Source organism: Terrapene carolina, unplaced genomic scaffold (genome assembly GCF_002925995.2).
Source record: "Terrapene carolina triunguis isolate 2854851 unplaced genomic scaffold, T_m_triunguis-2.0 Scaffold66, whole genome shotgun sequence".
NCBI lineage: Eukaryota > Metazoa > Chordata > Testudines > Emydidae > Terrapene > Terrapene triunguis.
This window is the reverse complement of record NW_020664417.1, coordinates 16,998,383-17,020,769: the sequence shown is the minus strand read 5'-3', so window position 1 is coordinate 17,020,769 and position 22,387 is coordinate 16,998,383. Positions and strand designations below refer to the sequence as shown.

The window sequence follows — 22,387 nt, the reverse complement described above, 5'->3', positions numbered from 1 at the left end:
TAAATTTGGGGGAGTAGAGGTGAGAATTGGTTTGGGTATACCTGTGACTGCCAGAATGGGTCAGAAAAGGACGGTGCTTTGGGGAGTGTCAGCTCTTCTATCACATACATTTATATATGTTTGTTCCTGTCATTTTAGAGTAATAATATCACCTAGCACTTATGTAGTGCTTTTCATCAATAGACCTCAAAGTGCTTTACAAGGAAGGCCAGTATCATTAACCCCATTTTACAGAAAGGGAAACTGAGGCCCAAAGCAGTGAAGTGACTGCTCAAAGTCATCAAGCAGACCAAAGGCAGAGCTGGAAATTGAACCCAGATTTCCTGAGGTCACACTCTAGTCTCTGTTCTCTAAACCACACTGCCTCCTGAGTAGGCTGATGTTTCTGTTGGGAGTGGGTATTATTTCCAGCTAGAAGAGCAATCTACTCTTTTAGAAAGGCTATATTTAGTACATTCTGTGAATCTTGCAATATATATATTCAGCATTTTGGTTATTGGTATATCACGGTGTTGTATAAATAATTACACGGTCTCCCTTGCTCCAGAATAGGTGTGGTATTGATTTAATGAAATGTGTGAAAAGTGAAAAGGATATGGTGCAGTGTGAGAGAGAACCTGATGGTGTTAAAAGAAGCAAATTGTTATGCTTCAGCAATGTGAGAAAACTAAGTTATGTACCATGTTATATTCATTTCAGATATCTTCAGGCGCTCTTCATGAGGGATCTAAATGGAGATTATAATGGCAACTTATATATGTTTATTCTCAGCATTGCCTTCTCCACCAAAAAAAAAGATAAAATTTTTAATTAAATTCTTTATCTTTGATTGAAAATTTAACTTTCAAAGGAAGATTAACACACCATCATCAGTAACCATGGGATGATTTCATCACTGCTAATTTGAACCTGAAATGCATTAGCATATAGAATTCAGCTAGCTTTGTGAATTAAGAGCCTCTGATGTCTGTATTAGAAATATCCTGCAGATATAATTTACGTATCAAAGCTTCCATTTTACTTTTGTTACAACATATGGTGGTTAGCTGTGATGGTGCTTTATATTTTAGAGTGACAGTGGCTCATTGATATTCCCAACCATTTTCCACTGCTGAGGTAGAAATTCAGAATTACTCTTTGCCAGTGAGTGTGAAAAGAGAGAAAAACCTTTAGACATTTTGAACTCTTTTTTTAAAGTATTTGGCATAAAAAACATATCGTTTTAAAATATGCTGTAGAAAAGAGTAGCTGTCACTTGACAGTACAGGCACTGAGCAGGTGCTCTGTACATAGCTGTCCAATAAATACTCCAAGGATTTTTTTATATTGACCCATAAGGATTTATATTTATAACTCTGATTAATGGAAATAAAGCATGTTAATACTTGTCACAGTTTGCCATTCTTCCTGTCACTTCTGCATGGTTAGTATAATAAAGCTTTGTTTAAAAATTAGATTGACAATTAATACGAAGTGAGGAATTAAAAAACAACAACTTTTCTTAGAAACTTAAAATGTGCATTGTTGAACTTCAGACTTTTCAATGACAGTATCTTTCCAGGGATATCCTGGAGCTTTCAATTCTTTATTCTGATTATCTATGTCACGTCATGAATATAATTTACTGATAAAGTGAAACATCATCCAGGTAACACACACAACGTAGGAATTTGCAGAAATATCTACCTAAAGGGACATTGTCAAGATTAATCTCAGATACATATTTAAAAATGAAAATGCAATTCTGGGCTTTAAACTACTTTGCATTATCATTTTTTAATCTTTAGGAACCAAGAAGAAAGTGCTAGCTCCTGTTGTTAAACTGGGGTGGAGGAGATAGGGGCTAATGCTTTTTCAATAAACTTGTTTTCACTTGAGGGGGGACATAGCACCAAAAGAGTCTGGTATATTGTAGACAGTGGGGATGCAGGAAGGCTGTCCCTGTGTCTATGGGGGCATCTCCACTTTTCTCTGTGACACTTCTTTATTTGACAGCAGTTCTGTTGTCAGGTTCTTTGAATTCTTTGTTTGAATTACAGGAGTCCTAAGGGACCATAACCCTTTATATTTTTATATAGACCCTGATAAGAAAATAATGGCATGACTTTAAAACTGTTATCACACAAAAAGGGTGAGTCCAGGCTCCATTGAAATCAATGGCAAAAGTCTCATTGACTTCAGTAGAGTCCAGGAGTTCATCCGAAGTGTGTGTCGTGTTGTAAGATGCTCGGGTAAACAGCATTGTGCCTAATATAGTGTTGCTTTGCCACTACTGTTTTGTACAGTTATTCCTTAGTTGTAGAATATAAAGTATTTTGTTGTCCACACATGGAATGCTTTCTGCGTGGAATATATTTCAACATGAATATAATAACCCTGCCACTTGCACCACGCTAGGGATTTAATGAAATTTGAGGATTTTCCACAATAAATCCATATTTTCAGGAGGTTTCAATTCAACTAAATATTATCTCTGGACTGAAACTTGGCATTAAAGATCTAAGGCTGAGAGGTATTTTACTACTTACCTTTGGGGAAAAAATTGCTTGGCAATTTGAGATATGAGAGCAAAGAAAAACTAGAAATGATTATTATATTAATACAATTTTACTCAATTATTTTTTTTGCCTCTAGTGTGAATTACTCACTTTTTGGTATTGAAAAAGATAGCCCATTACTTTTTCTGTTTTGAAAATAGTTTACAGTACATGTATAATTTGTTGGGGGTTTTTTTGTATATGAATTTTTTGCATGTATATATTGACACAGTAGATAGAATATATAGTCTATCAAGTGTTTGATCTGCAAACTAAAATGTCTTCATATTTGCATTGACATGGAACCTTTGTAGGCTGTCATGATAATTGCACCCAGGCTTATCTGACAGATGCAGTTGTTATGGTCAATGATTTTAGAATTGCAAAATCCTTGGTACAAGTTAATCGTAATCTTTCTGAAATGTAGTTTGGAAGTTCGAGGCCTCAAAATTGGTTCATATCCATCCAGACTACATTGAATAACATCCCCCTTCCCCATCCTTCAAACACACACATCCATTTCAGGTTCATGTGTATTAAATGATACAGTATGCCTTAAGTGCTTAGCATACAGCAATTCTGACTGCCAGGGTTAAGGGGTAAATATAAGTAGGGTGGTTCCAATCCCAAAAGACGCATTTCCTCTGAAAGCAGATGTTTTCTTTCTGGCTGGTGGCAGAACGCTTGTATGCAAAATCACTGTTCCTGTTTATGTTCAGAATAAGTACATTTTAATAGGTTTGCATTTTAGTTATAAAACTTGTTGCATTTGTTTTTTTGGCAACCTTTTCTCAAGCAGGCTAGCTTGGATATCCAAGCTGCCTTAATGATCATTTCTGTACCTCTATAGACCTGTTGTTATAATGTTAATTGTGTTTTCACTAACTGTATTGTCCACTTGTAACAATTTGTCCATTGTTATACCAGTGTTACCAGTACTTGCCTAAATTAAATGACTTAACCCCTTTAGTCTCTTTTCTACATGTGACTCTAAAATAGTCAGATTTTTAAACACCTAGATACTTTGTTCTTTGCTAATTCTAATTAAATGAGTGGCACTTGCTATTACCTGCATATCCTTGGGAGCCTAAATGGTTTTTCTTCCCTCTTCTTAAAGTGTGATCATTAAACAATTTACACTTTTGTCAGGCAGGATAGCAACAGACTTGCGCATAGTCATGAGGTTGGAAGCTCCCACATACAATCTGTTGTCTCCTCATGGAGGAGCTGTGTCATCCTAAATTATCTCCACGTATTGATAAGTAGTATTCTGGCAAGAAAGGATGAGAGGCTGAGTGTAAAGTACAGTTCTAATAGAAGAAATGGACATATTCACCTTAGTGAATCCCACCAGTCCCTTTGTCAGAATGCTGTCTGCTGCCTCTGCTAAATTGTTTATGTTGGCTGCCCTGAAAGCTACCTGCTGAGCAGTAGAATCCACACTGAAAAAAGATTTCCCATTTCAATTTGATAATTCTGCCACCTAGTTTTCCAGTACATTAACTGCTTTGGGAACTGCTGTGTAGCATGGACTTAGTGGTTCACTGAATGGGAAGCAACGGGGGTTTGATGCAAGAGGTGTATGAGGTGTGTGTGGTTCTGTGACAGAAATAATAGATGTATACTGTAATGGTGTGTATTATACATAGTATCAATCCTGCCATTATCTCCAACCCATCCCTTAATATCTGCATTCCTAAAAAGTGTCTTAATATTTTCTGAATGCAGAGTTTTAGAGCAGAGACACAGATCTTTACCGTGAAGCTGCATCTAAACCAAACTGTGAATTGTGGGCTGTGGCACTTGGAGAAGCAAACTCAGAATAAAACTCAGCAGCTCCAGAGGTTGATCATGGAAATTAAAGAGGAGAGAACATCAGATGAGGCACAGCACTTTCTTCCTGCAACACAGGCAGACAATCTTAGGGAGCCTCCGTTTACAAGTAAGCGTGTATACTCTTTATTTCATTTTACACCGTAAATACTACTTTAAAAATGCCCCAAATTCTGTAATTGCACAAATCAATGGACATGTTGGAACTATAGTACAATTTAAATCGTTGACTAACAATTGGCTATACCAGAGGAAATAAACTGATTAATATTTTATTTAAACATTATTACTGTTTTAGATTTATGCAAATAACCTCCTTGGGGGGGAACAAAGGGTGTGATAACTACATTCTGATTTTTTTTTATAAGATTTAAAAAGTGGTAAATTGAAAGAAAAATACATGAACACATACACCACAACATAGTACAATATAAATTTGGTAAACTTAAGAAAGAGAGATGGCTAAATTCATCACTAGTACTATGGAACGGTTCCTTGAGAACACCTAACAGTATGTTAACTCCTACTCAGTGTACTAAATTCTGAAGATATGCAGTTAGTTATGAACTGAATCCTTTTTAGAGGATCTCAGTTGCCCAGTTACTTACCCATGTCAAATGTACATCCAACCTTCCTACTAAAGTCATGTTATAGACCAACCTGCTGAAAGTGGGGATGGTGCGCTTCAATTTTGTGAAATCTAGTTGTCAGAGCAGTTAATTATGTTTTTGAAAAACATGATTATATGTAGTTTATAAAGGCATTTTTAAATATTGCTATTATAAACTCTCCCGGATAGTTCATTCTGCAACTTTAAACTTTTGCAGAGGGCATACCGTTTTTCATTCTTTTATATATACCCTTTTTCATTTCATAGCCAAAAACTCCTTCCCTGTTGACTTCCATGCAAGTTCCTCTTTGTTATCATAGCCCCTTCTGTTTGAGCCTTTCTTTAGTAATGCTCAGTGGCAACAGGAGGCAGTTACAGTATGTCGTTCATCAATATTGCAGCCGTTTTCCAGTTACCTTCTGTGGAGGTTGAGCAACGCACGGTTACTTGAGCTGTTTCCCTCATTATCCCCATTGGTCAGCTTTGCAACTTAATGGTCCCTCTCAGACCCTGATGAATTAGGAACATGTTGCCATTTAAAATACAACAAATTATGTGCAACATTAAAGCACACTTCTAAAATGCAAGGGATTATAGTATACTCATACTCAGTATAAGAGAAAGGGAATTAATTTCCCTTCTTTCATATATAAATGTATGGACATTTTGCTGTACTGCAGTTTCTTGATAAAATAATATATGGTAAAGTGTTCTACTTTTATTAACCTGATTTATATACTTTGAGTGAATGTGGATATTTTTGTTGCAGTTTACGGTTTGATGGCTTATGCATTTAAAATGAACAATTACATACCATATTTTTCAGAGATATTTAGGCAACTGGGCAGTGTTGTGTTTGTAAACGTATTTAAAAATAAATCATATGTATATATCAGAAAGCGTACATCAGTAAAGGTTTTCTATTTTCTGAATTATTTTTTATTCTTCTACCTACACACACAAGGTAAAAGTGGTGTGATCTCTCAAAAAATGTGAATATGACAAAACATGGGTTTTTGTTTCTATATTGGCACTTTGTGAAAAGTTCTCTTCTACAGTATAATTTCCTTTAAAAACATAAAAAAAAAGGTAGATGCTTCCAACAGTGGCAAGAAGATATTGATATATAAGTAAAGCAAGTTAAGATTACAGTATATGAAACTAGAATTTACCTATTTTCTAACTTTTTTTTTTTTTAATATTAAAAGGTATCCAGAGGATTGCGAATGAGTCAAAGCTGGAGTTTGTCCTTGGTAAGTCATAGTTTTGATTTCTGTACAGAATGGACTGTATGGGCATATTCTGTGTCTATAATATTACATACTAGTTTTAAAAAATTGACACCCGTGTATAGTAGATACTGTGTGCCTATGTTGGAAATATTGGGGCTAGATTCTCAGCTGGTGAAAATTGCTGTAGTGCCATTGACTTAAGTAGGTCTACTTCATTTTATATCAACTGTATGGTATGGCCCATAATGTTTTATAAATCATTACATATTCTGGGCTAAGGAATTGAAAATCCCTATGTTTAAACTATGGGCAGCTCTATATTTTATTCGGCTATAATACTGTTCTTTTGAATAATGTATATATTTAGTTAAAAGCACAACTATTCCTTTGTAGGGAAAGGTTAATATCAATCTGTCTTTCTACTATATTTCTCCTTACTCTAGTGCATTTACAGGGGAGCAGTCTGTTTCAGAAGGTATTCTGTTAGTACATACCACCCACTCTATATAATATGGTTAGGAGAGTTCAGTCGGTCAAGCAGACTAATTGGCTGAACATGTTTCCTCATTGTTAACTTGATGTTTGGTAGCAGAAAGCATTTAAATTAAATTATTTCCTGATTTTTTTTGTTTTAGTTATTTAAGTTAACCCTCCATACTCCAAATTAGATTCCCTCATACTCAGTTAGACTGACTCCCTTTGAGTTACTTACACCCGCTATCAATGTCTAAAGCAGGATAAACTGGTGAAGTAAACGCATTAAGGAGCCAGAAGTAAGTTCATTAAAGCAGTATACTTTACACAGTCTTATGCTACCATAGACATTGGTAGAATTCTGTAGGTAGGTCTAAGGAAGTCTAAGTTCGTGTAATGAGTCTATTAGTATAAGGGGTCTAATGTATACATTACTTCCCAGTTTGGCCCTGTGACTCGAAAGAAGAGTAACTCATTAACTCTAAGGGAGTGTAAGTTGATGTAATAAACATAATGAGGAAACTGGAAGAAATTATGTTACATCCACTTAAGTCCCTGTAAACTTTCATAGACTTGTTTAAACTTGCCTCTGAATTTGGCACTTGAATCTAGAAGAGAAACTCCAACAGATCATAGCTGTAAAATTTGTTAGTTTGGGCCTAAACTGGTGGCCTGTCTTTCTAATCTAATTTATTTTATATGTAAGATATTAGTCACTGGATCTAGACTCTAAAGAAAATGTATAAGTATTATAGATATGTGTGTATGAGTAGGTTAGTTTATGTGTGTTAATAAATACACTTTTTAAAATTCTAAAATGTAAATAAATGATATTGTGCAGTTACTATCATTTAGGGGTAACTTTGCAGGTCCTCTGTCATTAGTGGTGAGTCGTACAGTAAATAACTTTCACAAATGATTGTCACTGGCAATTAAAATATAAAATATTCCTTTTGTACTATTTGAGTCTTGCCTAACACACATCCAGTGCTTTTTCAGGTACTTGGCTTGTGCCCTTAGGAGTTTCAGTGGTTCACTGCCATTTAAAATAATGACACTGAACATCAGTGCTGCACAGACATTGCACTCTTGTACAGCAGCAAAGGTCTTGCATGCTGTATATTAAACATATAGTTAGTTATATTGATTAGGGTTAAACAATGATTTGTAAATTTTCAAAGATTTCCACTAGGTTTCTTAGCCCTGCTGAAACTGTTATTAATTGGAGTCATGAGGCTAAAACCCTTCACAATTCAGAACATTTGGGAGTGATTGACTGTGATTTATAATAGCCTAACACAAATAAATCAAATATTGCATTAAGATTGCATGATTCTCTAATGTTAATTATTTTGGGATCTGCAGTTTATCAGAGCTTCCATTAAACAAGCGTCTCTGGTCTTTAGGTTCTTGAAGACCATTTCTGATATGTCCATTTTTTGAAGCTTAGGTCTCTTGAGTCTTTACTTTTTAAACTCACCTTGCTGTTTGGCTTTCCTAGTCACACTGCTCTGTTCTGTTTGCTGGCAGTGGACTGAAATGTATTAAAATCCTGTTTTCTGAAGTCCTATGAGCAATGCAAGAAGAAGCACATGAAATTCAATGCAGAGAACTGAGTGGGGGACAAGAACAGAGCAAAGGAAGAGCAGGAAGGGAGGAAATAAGTATGTGACTGATGCAACACCCATTGAATTCAGTGAGAATCTTTCCATGGACATCGATAAACACTGGATCAGGACCAATAGGGATTGGCCTCTTCTAGAGTTTCCTTTTCAATTGCTTTTTAAAAAATGTGGGCTCTTACTAATTCTTCCCAGTGTTAAAATTTCATTCAATTACTAAGGTATGTGATCCAAGGAATTGGTGATTTGGGGGATCCCCAGTGCAGTCTTCAGAAGTTTGACTATCTAGTGGTGTTTGCATTTACTTTTAGAGCAAAAGAGAAAACACAACAAGGAAGGAAGGAACAAAGCAGAGGAGGAAGTGGATAAGAAAAGCAGACAAGACAGTTAATAAAGGGCTCAGATATGACGGCAATGAGCATGGTATAAAAACTTAGAAGGAATTAACAAACTCTAATTTGGGCATATTATTTATCCATCCTGCCATGGCCAGTGGAAATGGATTTTATATGTTCCTGCCATAGCAGACAATTAGGTACCATGGTGATGGTGCTCAGATATCACAATGATTGATGGGGTATAAGAATCCAGATAGATAGTTGGTAAAGATTGTGTCAGCTTTGTATAGATTTTGTGCTGGCACATAAGAGAATGACTTTAGGGACAGTATTCAATTTATAAAACATCCCTGAAATTTTGCAGTATGTCCTGAAATGTTTCTGAGGCATGAGATTTGAAGGACTGTTTCATATTTGTTTCTTGTATAGCTTTAGCTTATTTCCAGCATAATAATAATAATGGTATAGGTATAGTCACTGATGTAAAAATCTAATTGAATAGAATTTTTCACAGGATTCAGAGAGAGTGTGGTACTCAGTGGGTTAATGATGAAATTGAAATCTTTAGGGCACTTGTATTTTTTTTCCAAGAGGGGTTTGAAAGTGGAGCTGTCTGCCTGTACAAGTAAAAGGCTTAGTTCTTTCTGTCATAACATTTCTCCCTGAATAATATTGTGATAGTGCTTAATTGTAGAAGGTCATGAAGCTGATTTAACTCTGCATTTGAAACCCAAATGTTACACTGCTCAAGTACTCTGATTAAATGTTTTCTTCAACTCCAGTGCACCATCTATAGTTCTTTAGGCAGCAGCTCTTGTCACATGACTGGTAAGCAGAAACATCATTTTAACCATGCCAAAATTTGATGTCAGAGTCCTGGTCCTGCCACAACTCCCCCAGTCACCAGTTTCCGCAATGCCTTGTTATACTTTGAGTCTTAGAAACAGATGACAAAAGAAGTATTAATTAGTCCAAAGCAGATCAATGAAAACAAAAGGTGGAGTGGGTCCAGGCAATAAACATTTATTTATCAGAGAGCTATGCCAACCCCTGCTGCTGGATGTATTTGGCTTTATTGGTCTCAAGACTCTGAACTAGGGTTGTCTCCTATCTGGGTTTTGGCTTCTGTATCTGGGTGCCATTTAGGGTTGCCGGGTGCCCAGTTTTTGACTGGAAAGTCTGGTTGAAAAGGGGACCTGGCAACCCTAAATGGCACCTGACCCAAAAGTCCGGTTACCAGAGTGTCGGGGGAGATGCTGGGTCATTAACCCATGCCAGCCCCGCTCAGCTGGGGCTGCCTCCTACCTACAGGCAGGCTGCTTGAGACCATCCAGCGGGCGACAGGGAGAGGGGAGTGAGTGATGGGGTCAAGAGGAAGAGGTGGCGCACGGGCGGGGCCTTGGGAAAAGAGGCAGGGAGGGGGCAAGGCGTTGGTTGTCTGGTTACCAGCAATTAGAAGGTTGGCAACCCTACTCTGAGCCTTAGAGTGGGAGATCTTGGAACTATGTGTTCTTTTGAGACACTTAGTAACCAGCTGCTCTGGTAAACCTGTCTGAGTGCAGAGAAGCCTCTTGAAAGCATAGGAAACCCTAAACCCAATCTACATCTTTTGTAAAGAGGTTGATTTTGATTTAAAAAGTCCTAAATGTTTTTAGACGTAGCTACTTGGGAAATCACCTCTTCCCCCCCATGTGGTGTTACATTTGTGATGAGCAGAGGTGCCTGAGCTAACACTCTCCTGGATTAAAAGTAAGAGACTAGTGATAGGACATTTTCCATTAAAAAAAAAAAGTCATTAGCTACGGAGCATACTCCACTCTTGTTGACCTTCAGGGCATGCTGTAGGCTTCTCTCTTCTCCAGCAGCCTTTTTGTAATAGAATGAGTTGAGGCAAATGGGGTGGCTGGATAAAAGAGATTTTTCTTGAGTGATGTTAGCCTCTCCATAGCTAAGGTTAAAGCTTGTTTCCCATTATAAACACAGTTAAGCTCTACAGCTCCTTCCTCCCAAATTTCTGCAATAGGAAACCAGTCTTCCTGAATTTCATATGCCACATACTGTCCCAGAGTAGAGAATTGTTATGGCTGCTCTGCATCTGTGGCATGATTAAAATCAGCTGGACCACACCAGATATTTTGCCTGCTTTGCACCACTCCAATGCTACAAATTAGTCATCATCTATCACTGGAGTTGTGTGAGCAATTGGAGTTGTATCAATGAATTGGCTTTTACATATTTCGCTTTCATCTTTAAGGCTCTGCATAACTCTTCTCTGGCCTACTCATCTCACTCTTTACAAATTGCCCCACCCCCACCTCTCCTGGGTCTCCTCCACTCTCCTAACTACATCAGCCTAGATGCCCTGTTTGTTCTTTTTCATTTTGTCTGATTAAGGCTTCTGCCTGTCACTTGTGATAAGAAAAACTGACCCAAGAGTCCTAGTCTGGAGTACTGGAGGTGCTGAAACATCACCTTCAGGAACAGATTTGAAATGTAAGTAAGGAATTGTTCCTTTGTCGACATCCCATCTTCTATCCAATGTAGCATTACTCCTGCTTGTTCCTTTTTAGCTAATTAGCTATCATCTCAGTAAGCAGGTCTAATTGTTGATAGAGCTGCTCACAGAAAATGTTTTCACCTTGTATGGCGTCTGTTGTTACTTAAAGATATTTGGAAAATTGGAACTACCTTGGGGCTCTGTTCATTACATTGTTATGATTTGTGTAAACTCAGATTCCATGTAGGTTATAGGGATAAAAATCCCACACCAACCTTTCTGTGTAATTGGTGTTTGTCAGCCCAGGCTTCCTATTGAGCACAATGATGCTCATGTGCTCTGCAGTGGGTCATAGCATGTGGTGAACCTGTGTGCGGGAAAGAGAGAAATGACTGACAGACTGGTACCAACAGCAGAGGATGTGAGAGGGCAGCTGCCTTTTTGGGCACCAGGAGTAGCAGAATCAAGAGCAGACTGTTTTGAAGCACTTATCTTCCCTTTGTGCTATAAACTCAACCTGTTTTCCACTGGTTTGCCAAAAGCTGTTGCTTCTTTTATGAATAATTTCCCCCTGAACTAATTTGTTCCAGGCATACAGTATGTGACAGCTTTGTAAATACAAATGTGTATAAAACAGGGCTCTGAAAGAGGAAAACTTTTATCCTAAATCCAGGAGCATAAAGTGTTTACTACATAGATTTGCTTACATGTTTTGGAATAAATTCATACATAAGGATAAATTTTGAATAGCTAAAGCTAATCTGTTCAGACATGAATTTGTGGATATCTGAACTTGAAAAACTATAACCGTTGAAAGGGCTCTGTTGGGATTTAACCATTTTAAGAGAAGGGGGTTTATCACCATTGTTCTGGAGTGATGCAGCAGATAATAGGAATGAATACTGACAGAACTGTGCAAATGTTGGATTTCTGGTTGCAGATGATGGATTGCTTCCACTTCAAGTAAAGGGGAAAGTGTGGAGGAGGGTAGGAAAGACCTTTTCTTTTTTGTCTTGTATAAAAAAGATTGTTACACTTTTTCAGTAAAACCAGCTTCTCTTTGACATTCTTTTTTGTATTTTTTTGCTGCTTTACATATTCCCCATAATCCTTAAATATAAATGTTGAGTGCTTTTGAAAATTTTACTTAAGTCCAATTTTCAAAAATGATTTAGGCACTCAGGAGCCTAAATCTTTTAAAAAGTCAATGGGATTTAAGCACCCAAGTTACTTAGGGACAGCTTTACAAAGGTGTTTAGGCGCCTAAAGATGCAGATAAGTGTCTAGTGGGATTTTCAAAAGTGCCTAATAGCAGGTTAGGTGCCTAACTCCTATTGATTTCGTGCTTAGATGCTTATTTTTAAAATCCCACTAGTTGCCTGTCTGCATCTTTAGGTGCCTAAATATCTTTGTAAATCTGACTCTTAGGGTACATCTATACCGTAAACAGAAACCCGCAGCTTTGAGTCTCAGATCCTGGATCTACAGATTTGAACTGGTGCTACAGTGCTAAAAATAGCTGTGAAGATATTGTGGCTCAGGCCACCTGGCTCCCTCCCCTGGCTTCTGAGCCCAAGCTCCAGCCTGAGCCACAATGTCTACGTAGCTTTTTTTAGTGCTGTAGTGTGAGCCCAGGTCTGTAGACCCAAGCTCTGAGACTTGCTGCCATGGGTTTCTGCTTGCTGTGTACGGCAGTTTTGAAAATTTTACCCATAGTCTCTTGAGTGTCTAAGATACTTTTGAAAATGAGGCTTAGGCTCTTAAGACACTTAGGGTACAATTTTCAAAAGTGCCTATGTGTGTCTCTCTTCAATTTTTGTGATTCTAACATATGAATATATGTTGGTTTAAGATGATTATTTCAGATAAATATAAAAATTCAAAGTTAATTCTTGATATAAAAAATAATATATAAGAACACAGCCAGTGGGCTCAGTTCAGGTACTTTAAGTTGTGAAGATGATAATCAAGTACTCTCTTGAAACCCCTGGGTTGTTCTTTTGTTTACAGGATAAAGTCAGTGAACGCTGCCATTGAAACACATTAATTCTGATTGCACTTCCATGAATATAAATCAGAAGTAACTCCAGACACCCTACCCCCATAGGTGCAGCCTCAGTAAAATAATTGGAAAGAACCAGGATGGATAATTTTGTTCAGCTTAAACAAACAATCAAACAAAAAACAGTCAGGTGAGGGACATGACAGATACACAGGGCTAGGGCTATGCAAATTTCTGTCCCCACAGCACATTTTCAAAATAATCTTCTAGAATTTGGTTATTTATTAAATTATTTTGCATGTACCTTTTCTGTTAATTAACATTTTTTATATATTTACTTGGTTCCTCTTACATTTGTTGTTTTCCTTTTCCACTTCACCATGCTTTTTTCCTTTCCTCTTTCTTTTCCTACCTTCCCTAAATTTTGAATCCTCCTTCCCCCCCTCCCTCTCTTGTGTTCCCCATTTCCTAACTCTGTACTCTTCCCACTTTTATCTTACACACACACATTCTGGTAAGCAGTTTTAAGCGTGCTCTCTTAAGATGGCCCCAGGGCTCTTCTCCAATAGAAGAATATAAAGATCTTTATCAGTACCCCTGACCCCCATAGATGTGAAAGAAGTAGAAGCCAGCCAAACCAGCATGAGCTACTCCCACACTATTCACAGGAAGCTTCAAGAACTCCTAGCCTTCAGCGATCTTTTGGATGGGAGGGCTGGCACGTCTATCCCTGCCAACCCTCTCCTTCCCCCAGTATTCTTTTTTGGCTCCCAGCCAGACTCTTCAGGAAGTGACTGGTTGGCTATTCCCCATCCCACCTTTTTGGAGTCAGGGGCAAGGCAAGCCTACTCCCACCTTCATCATTCTCCTGATAAATATCTGCAGGGGGAGCAGTTTTTCTGGCTACTCCCATCCTACAGCTATAAGAACTGGAAACCCACTGCTAGGTCCAACTGCTGCTGGCCTTTAAAACAACAGTTCTTACCCTGAAAGCTGCACTTTCTGCATCACAATACAATAGAGTTAGTAGTACTACAATATCAAGCTGGTTTTGTTTGAATATTTAAAAAGCAGTTACAGTTACACTAAGGCTGCTTTAGAGTTGAAGTATTCTGGTTTCTGCGGCACAGTTGACTGAAATCTCTTAGTTTTCTCCTCTGCTGTTGGCTCATGCCCCTGCAGTCCTGTCTGTTCTCACTAGACAGAAGAAATGTATAGTATTTTGAAGCTGCAGAGCAGCCGGGCCTAAGCCATGCAGGAAGCCAAAAGAAGAGCTTTCTCTCCCTCCCACAGGGATATTACAGTGCCTTCTCTTCAGGTGGGCAGTTGAGGGAAACAGGTAGATGAAGATGCTCAAACTTCTTTCAGCACTTCCCTCAATTCCTGTTGCCTTTGACTTTCTACTCTTTCCCAGCACCCTATCCCTGTTACATCTTTCCCCTCATTAGTTAATGATGGTCTTTCAGGCCACTGAGGCCCTCTCCTCACAATGTACTATTTGGCCTCTCAGAGTCTCCTGGATTCTATTTGCAAGATGTATTACCTAATAGGCTTTCAGATGCTTTGTCTCATAGATTATTAATAGGGCACCTGCTGCCATGTTCCAGTAATACTGGGCTCTCTCAAGACCCATAATTATGTTACAAATGTAACTACACCTCTATCCAATATAACACGACCGAATATAAAACAAATTTGGATATAACGCGGTAAAGCAGCGCTCCGGGGGGGGCTGCGCACTCCGGTGGATCAAAGCAAGTTCAATATAATGTGGTTTCACCTATAACACAGTAAGATTTTTTGGCTCCCGAGGACAGCGTTATATCGGGGTAGAGGTGTATTTTAAAAAATGTGTTACCATATAGCTGAATGCAGTCGTTAAAATGATGGTTCAACTGTATTAGGGATGGCTGGCTAGACAGGGGATTCAGTACTACTAAGTTATTACAGTTTGTCAAGTGCTTTGAGAAATCAGAGGGTCTGAGAGCAAGAGTTTACACAGCTTTCTGAGACTAAGACATCCATGAGTGTAGGAGTATTAGGAAATTCCATTCTCACTCTGAGTGAATGCATTCAGATATTTTTAGTGTCTATATAAAGGATGTCAGAATGTGTTGAATTAATTTGCCACTTGAAGTAGTATGAACAAGTTAGACTTCCATAGGCTGGAGGAGAGCTGAACAAATAGGAAATAAATTCTGAGAATCCCTTTTGAGAATTTCTGACGGACATGGCTGCTTGTGGGTGTTTTCAACCTCACAACGTGTTTCAGTAACACACACATAGCCAAACTTCATAACTTCACATGACGATAGCATGTACAATTTAATGAGATATTACTACCTATCAGATCAAGACTTTTAGAATGATACCTCACAAGGCATACTTTTGTACAAAACATATCCTAATTACATGACAGTGGTGAATATTGGCGTGCCATGGTGTCACATGTGCTTGTTCCTTTTTTGTGTTTATTTTCTACATATATTCTAGCAAATAAGATTTATTATTGTGAATCCTTACAAAAAGAATTTTGATTTCAACATTTACGGGAAGCAAATTTCAAACTGCATAACTACCCAACAGTATGAAATTCAAATTGCCACTTTCATACTCCCAGACAAATAGACACATGAAACTTCAGTTAACATAACTGCCTTTAGCCTCAACTTAAGTGGGTGCAGCTTGTTTGGGGAGAAAATTGTAAAGTAACTGAGTTATTTTCAGATCATAGTAATATTTTGGGTCATGGTTCTTGCTGTAAGTGCACAGTATGGTATTGACCCACGGAATCATTAGGTTTTGATAGGTCAATAATATATTAATGAAACCATTTTTAAGTAAGCTATGGCATGATAGATTGTAATTATTTATTTGGAGTTAACAGCTCTGTAACTTGTTAACTGAAAATTTGCCTGTCAAATGTAACTGTTAAAATACATCTCTAAATATGCCTACTGAAAGGGTAGCAATAGTGCATTAAGATACTTCTCAAAAGACTGACTTGAAATCTTTGTATATGGGCATAAAAGTTAAATCAAAAGGGGGATGATTTTAGCCTTCCATTATTTAGATGTTTTTCTTTTCACCACTTTAGTTAAATATGTACTTATGTTGGATTTGAAATGTGAGTCCTGCAATGTGAGCTCTGATTTGAAAAGTGAGGTTCACCTTCAGGGCCTGGAAGATTTGGAATTTTCAGATGAGTAGCAGCCATAAAATCCCAGCTAACATTGTTTCTAAAATGGCAGGCTATGCTTCTGTAGTCAGGCTTATCTATCAACTGGTTGGAAACCATTTGCTCTTCCTGATAACTCCAAGTGTGACCTAATGGTGGGGGGAAGATATGCAGTGGTCTCATCTGAGATGCTTAGACAGGGCTTGCTTTAAAAAATAAACCTGCTTGGCATTATCAGAAGAGGATACAGGCACTATTTTGAAATTTCTAGTATAGTAGTGGCTCTTGGATCTTGACATACATGGAACTAACTATTTTAGTTGTCAGAGGTTGCAACAGAATTATTTTCAAAGCCATCAGGCACTAGAGTATGAGATCTCTATAGTAACATATTAGCAATGCTGGCTATGTGGAGATCTGAATTCACTCCCATTCAGATCAATGCATCCTTTGCTATTAACTTCATTAGGAGCAGATGCATCATAGGTAAACTGTCTCAAAACCTGGAAGTAACTCCCTGTACGAGGAGACAAATGAGACTTTTTTTATCCTTAACTATTAATTTCGTTGTTCTAGTGAGTTCAGGTCAATTAAATATTATTTCAGTGATTCTTTTGAAAAGAAAAAGGGCCATTATTTAGTTACATAAGATAACAAACACTATAGTAATGAAGCAATTTTAAGCATGGTCAGTATTCCAGCATGAACAGTGTTTTCTTTGACCTTTTAAAAGACTTCAGCTGGAAATGACATTCCACGAAGGTTACCAGGATCAAACTATGTTGTTTGTGTCACATTAAGGCTCAGTGTCTTTTGGTCTGTGGAAGGTGATTAGTGTCTCTCCCTTTTTGATCAGTTTTAAAATGTCAGCTACAACAATACATGAGATGACAATTTAGAACAGTACCCTTTCTGACAGCTTCATTAGTTTCGAGGAGATGAACAGATTGTTGACCAAGAAGGTCCTGAAAGTTCCAGAGTATAAACTATTTTAAATAGGGTTATTTCAAAATTACCGTTACACAGTTTTGCTAGAGCTACCAGCAGGGCACTACCAGTATGCCATTTGTCATCCAATAGGTGTTGATTCTTGCTTAATCCTCTGGCTGGTCTTTGACAGAAAAGGCTGTCTCTTTGTAGCCACAGAGTTCTGCCAGTTGAGAGGTACTCCCTCAGTTAAAGAGGATAGGGGATATAGCTCACCTCTTAAGGATGTTTGGAATATGGGTCCTGCAGAGTGAATTACTGGTGTTGCACAAGACTCTTCCAGTAAAGTGAGTGGATCCTCTAGAGCTCACGCCCCATCACTCTTTAATTGCACCTTTCCTAAAACTCTTTATTTTACCTTTCTGGGATCTCTGTAGTTTGTTGGTGTTAATGATGCATAGTCTTTCCCTTCCCCCTCATAGACTGATCTCCTCTTTCTCCTAATGAAGAGACGACACTTTGTTACCTCTTGCAGCTCTTGTGCTATTAAATTTCTATTTCTATTTAATATCCAAAATGGCTTAATCTCTAACTGCCACAAAGTAGAACATCACCTCTTATTTCAATCGCTCATTTAGCTGTTGATCCAGAACACCCACCTCTCTGACAAGTGTTCAAGGTGGGCTCTCTTCTCCTTTAACCATTATCTGCATGCACATTACTCTGCAGCTTCCTATCAAGTGTGTGCTAGTTAGGAAATGTAATTATCAAATGGCTAAAAGTGATTGACCTGGATTGCAGAATTCTGTTTTCTCTCTTGATTAAAAGTACGGTATATCTTTCTCTAATTTTCTCTGACCTGGAGGTGTTCTCCATTCTACCCTGCTTTAGACATGTCAAAGAGCTCTTTTAGCAAAGGAGTGAGCTCTGACATAGTGGCAGCACTGATATTTTACCTTCCTCACACCTTGGTTTCTGCACCTACACTTGGTCCTGGTTTTAGATCTACAACTCCTTTATCTTTGATGTTTTCATGGCTCCTAACTCAGCTGGTCCCTAATCCTGATTGGGGGCCTGAGGGTGTCACTTCAGGACAAATAATAAATAGATATTAAATAAATAATAATAATAATACCCTGTTTGAAAGTACTGTGACCTTTTCTGATTACTTCACACACAAAGGAGTGGAGAGGAGGCGAACTGTAATGTTAAAGCTTTCCCCTGTTGATTTCTCTTGGAAAATCTTTCAAGTATTGTTTGTGGAACTGATCGAAACTGAGTCAGTTGGCTTACCCTCTGTCAAGCTCTGATTCCTGTAAATTAAAGTTTATAAGAAAAGAAACATGACTCTCTTCAGTCAGATTGATCTTAAAGGGTTTTTGTGTGTATACTCGAATATCAGTCTTTGTTATAATAATTTAGTTGCTCCAGTGTTGGTCTGCCTTTTCATTTTTAGATGCTATTTTAATATATTACCAGCATCTCATCACATCGTTGTCCCCTCTCTGACTCTTGCTACAATTGCTACATATAGGGTACACAGAGGTCTGTAAGAGAGTGTACAGCAATCTGCAATGTCATTGCCAACGTATTTATTAGGAAGCTGCTAAAGAGCAATCTTAATTCTGATTAGCTCTGAGGTGCATGCCTTCCTCATTGTGGTCACCTTTGTAATACTATTGTTGTTGTAATTTTTAACATCTATATTGTAGTAGCACCTAGAGGCCAACCAGGTCTGAGCCCACTGTGTGAGGTGCTGTACAAATGTACAGTCCCTATACCGAAGAGCTCACAGTCTCTAAAAGATATCAAGTAGGACATCTCATCTTCTTGAAGAAAGGTGCCTGTGCCTTCCAGAGGAAAGGAATTTAATATACTACTTAGTTTATGTATTGTTTATTTCTGGTTGCTTTATTTTGGGAAATAATCTACTTTCTTTTGCAAACCTAAAATATATGATGATGGGGTGTGTGTGTGTGTGTGTGTGTGTGTGAGAGAGAGAGAGAGAGAGAAAGAGATGACATAGACATGAGGATGAGCGAAAAGAAGAACTTAGTATAAACTATTTCTTTCCTTATTAGAGAATTACTCTCAGGAAATAATTTTCTTTCCATCCAAGGAATTCAGACTAGTGGCTTCCTCAGAACTTCTTTCAACAGTGTTTATTGAAAGAGTGTATTGTGTTATGTTGTTGTGCATTCAGAGTGAAATGAAATACCACCTCCTTAGTTGATTGCTACCAGTATATAAGGGTTTATGCAGAAGAATGATGCCATTGTACCGAAGTTGGATATTGTGGACAGTGCACACCGCTAAAAAGTTTCCAACCTGGAAATCAGTTGGAGCTCTTATTTTAATATACAGTTTATTTCCTCTTTTGGGGGTGGTCAACCTCCTTTCATTTCTTGCTTTCAGCCTAAATGAGTGTGCCTTTAATGTGTGTGCCTTTAATGCATTTCAGCCTAAATGAGTGTGCCAGTAGAATACTTTATATTTGGAGAACCTAAAATAAATGACTACAGAAGCCTATGGTATAAAAAGCAATGAAGTAAAAGGTGAAAGTTTACTACGAGTGTCCTATCTGCTTTTTCTCTGCTTCTCATTTAGCACTAGATCCTACAATCACTCTGTTTTCAATGTAATGGGAAATCTGTGAGCTTGGGCCTTCACTACAGTAGTCCTTTGATGAGATAGATATAAATATATATTAAAAAAAAGTGAAGGGGCAATGATACTTTAACTTCTGCTTTCTAAGAGTTTAAGCTCTAGTAGAGTGGTTTTCAACCTTTTTTCATTTGCGAACCCCCTAAAAAATTTCAAATGGGGGTGTGGACCACTTTGGAAATCTTAGACATAGTTTGTGGATCCCCAGAGGTCTGCAGACCGCATGTTGAAAACAATTGCTCTATTATGATATCACTAAAGCTGGGGTGGTCAATAGGTGGACTGCAGGCCAAATCTAGACTGCCAGATGCTTCTGAATGGATCTTGAAATCTTTTTTTAACTTACTATTATCATTATTGCTATTTTTTTATTATTTTCCTCTGAAATCTGGACCTTGAGTTTACCTTAACCAGGAAATTTGGCTCTTGAGAAAAAAAAAAGATTACTTCTGCACTAAAGTATCAACATGTGCCAAATCAATTACAACTTTGGAATATCTGTGTGTAAATCCATTTTTATGTTAATGTATACAGTGCTTTCATAAGCCTATAATCACTTTACATAATCTTTCTCCTCTCCCAGTTGTTCTTCCTAGTGAAATGAAGTCCCCTCCAGGGCAGAACAGGAGTGTCATTATTAGTAATGCCAGCCACTTTACAGAGTAGGGACAGGAAGTGAGGATAATTAAAAAATCTAAACCTACCACTTAAGTTCTGCTTTACTAACACTATTTAAGTCATGATCTAGCATTTTAGATTTCCTTATGCTGATACACACATTCTCTTCAGGTGCCCAAAGGCGTGTGGAGATATTTTCTTTATAAGAATGAAATTGTTTTATTTATTTTATTTTCTTTACAGAACATATGGCTCTACTAAAATGATTAGCATAAACACACACCAGTAGTTTTCTAAGAGGACTGAATTTAGAGCATTTATCCTAGTGCACCATATTATGACCTAACTTACATCAGCATTTTAGAGAGCGTAAGAGGATAAATGGCACACCCGCAGGTAGGAAGTAGACTTGCGTACACACTGTGCACAGAAGGAATTGTGCATTGTGCTCAGTACTGCAGAGGCTGCACAGCGGGCCAATGACAGAGCCAGATGCAATATGCAAATAGAGGCAGAGATCCATGCCAGAAGGGTCTGGTCATATAAATGACATCTCCGTCCGAAAAAAAACAAAACAAAACAAAAAAAAGCAGCAGAACATGCAGCACCAGCAAGTACTAGATCAGGGGTGGGCAAACTATGGCCCGCCAGCCAGATCCGGCCCGCCAGCCGTTTTAAGCTGGCCCTTGAACTCTTGCTGGGGTCTGGGGCTTGCCCCGCTCTGGCGCTCCAGCCAGGGCACAGCATTGAGGACCGCTCCACGCGGCTCCCAGAAGCAGTGGCATGGCCCTGCTCCAGCACTCCAGCCAGGGAGCAGGGTCGGGGGTGACTCCACGCAGCTCCCGGAAGCAGCAGCATGGACCTCCTCTGGCTTCTACGCGCCCCAAGGGCCCCCGCTCCAATGGCCCCCTCCAACGCTCTAAGGGGAGCTGCAAGGGTGGTGCCTGTGGACGGGGCAGCGTGCAGAGCCGTCTGGCCGTGCCTCCATGTAGGAGCTGGAGAAGGGACATGCCACTGCTTCCGGGAGCCGCTTGAAGTAAACGCAGCCCGGAGCTTGCACCCCTGAGGCTCTCCCCATGCCCCAACCCCCTGCCCCAGCCCTGATCCCCCTCTTGCCCTCTGAACCCCTTGATCCCAGCCCGGAGCACCCTCCTGCACCCCAAACCCCTTATCCCCAGCCACGCCCCAGAGCCCACACCCACAGCTGGAGCCTGCAACCCTTCCCGCACCCCAACCCTCTACCCCAGCCCTGACCCCCCCAACCTCCAAACCCCTCTGTCCCAGCCCAGAGCACCCTCCTACACCCCAAACTCCTCATCCCCAGCCCCACCCCAGAACCCGCACCCCCAGCCGGAGCCCTCACCCACTCCCCCTCCCCAGCCTGGAGCCCCCTCCAGCACTCTGAACTCCTCATTTCTGGCCCCAACCAGAGCCCACATCCCAACCCCAATTTTGTGAGCATTCATGGCCCATCATACAATTTCTATTCCCATATTTGGCCTCGGGCCAAAAAGTTTGTCCACCCCTGTACTAGATGGTGCAGCACCCCACTTGTAAACTGCACTGGCTGAACAGCTGGAGCAAGTCACTGTGCATGCATCATTGCAGCTGGAACACAATGGCCAGAAAAAGGTGCCTCAGTCACTGGACCCCAGATGTTCCCTTGCTACTAACACAGCTTAGCACCATAAATAAGCATGGCTTCCAAGATTGAACTATGTGGCACACTGCTCAACCTAAGATCCCAATGTAGCATCAGTAGCAGGCAACAGTATGAGGTAGTGTAGAACTTGGCAAGTCACAATACTAAATATGTCTGTGTTAATTCCTCTGATGAGGTAGGGAAGACCTGCCT

At 39.1% G+C, this 22,387-nt stretch overlaps 1 protein-coding gene across 1 annotated transcript in view; it reads left to right on the top strand.

The window, feature by feature from the left end:
• INPP4B (inositol polyphosphate-4-phosphatase type II B) overlaps positions 1-22,387 on the top strand; it is a 312,722-nt gene that overhangs the window by 7,617 nt on the left and 282,718 nt on the right. The window contains exons 2-3 of the mRNA XM_029910663.1: positions 4,266-4,479; positions 6,189-6,233. Of these exons, the coding sequence (XP_029766523.1) occupies positions 4,389-4,479; positions 6,189-6,233 (136 nt within the window). The 5' untranslated portion in view covers positions 4,266-4,388. The remainder of the gene's footprint in view (positions 1-4,265; positions 4,480-6,188; positions 6,234-22,387) is intronic.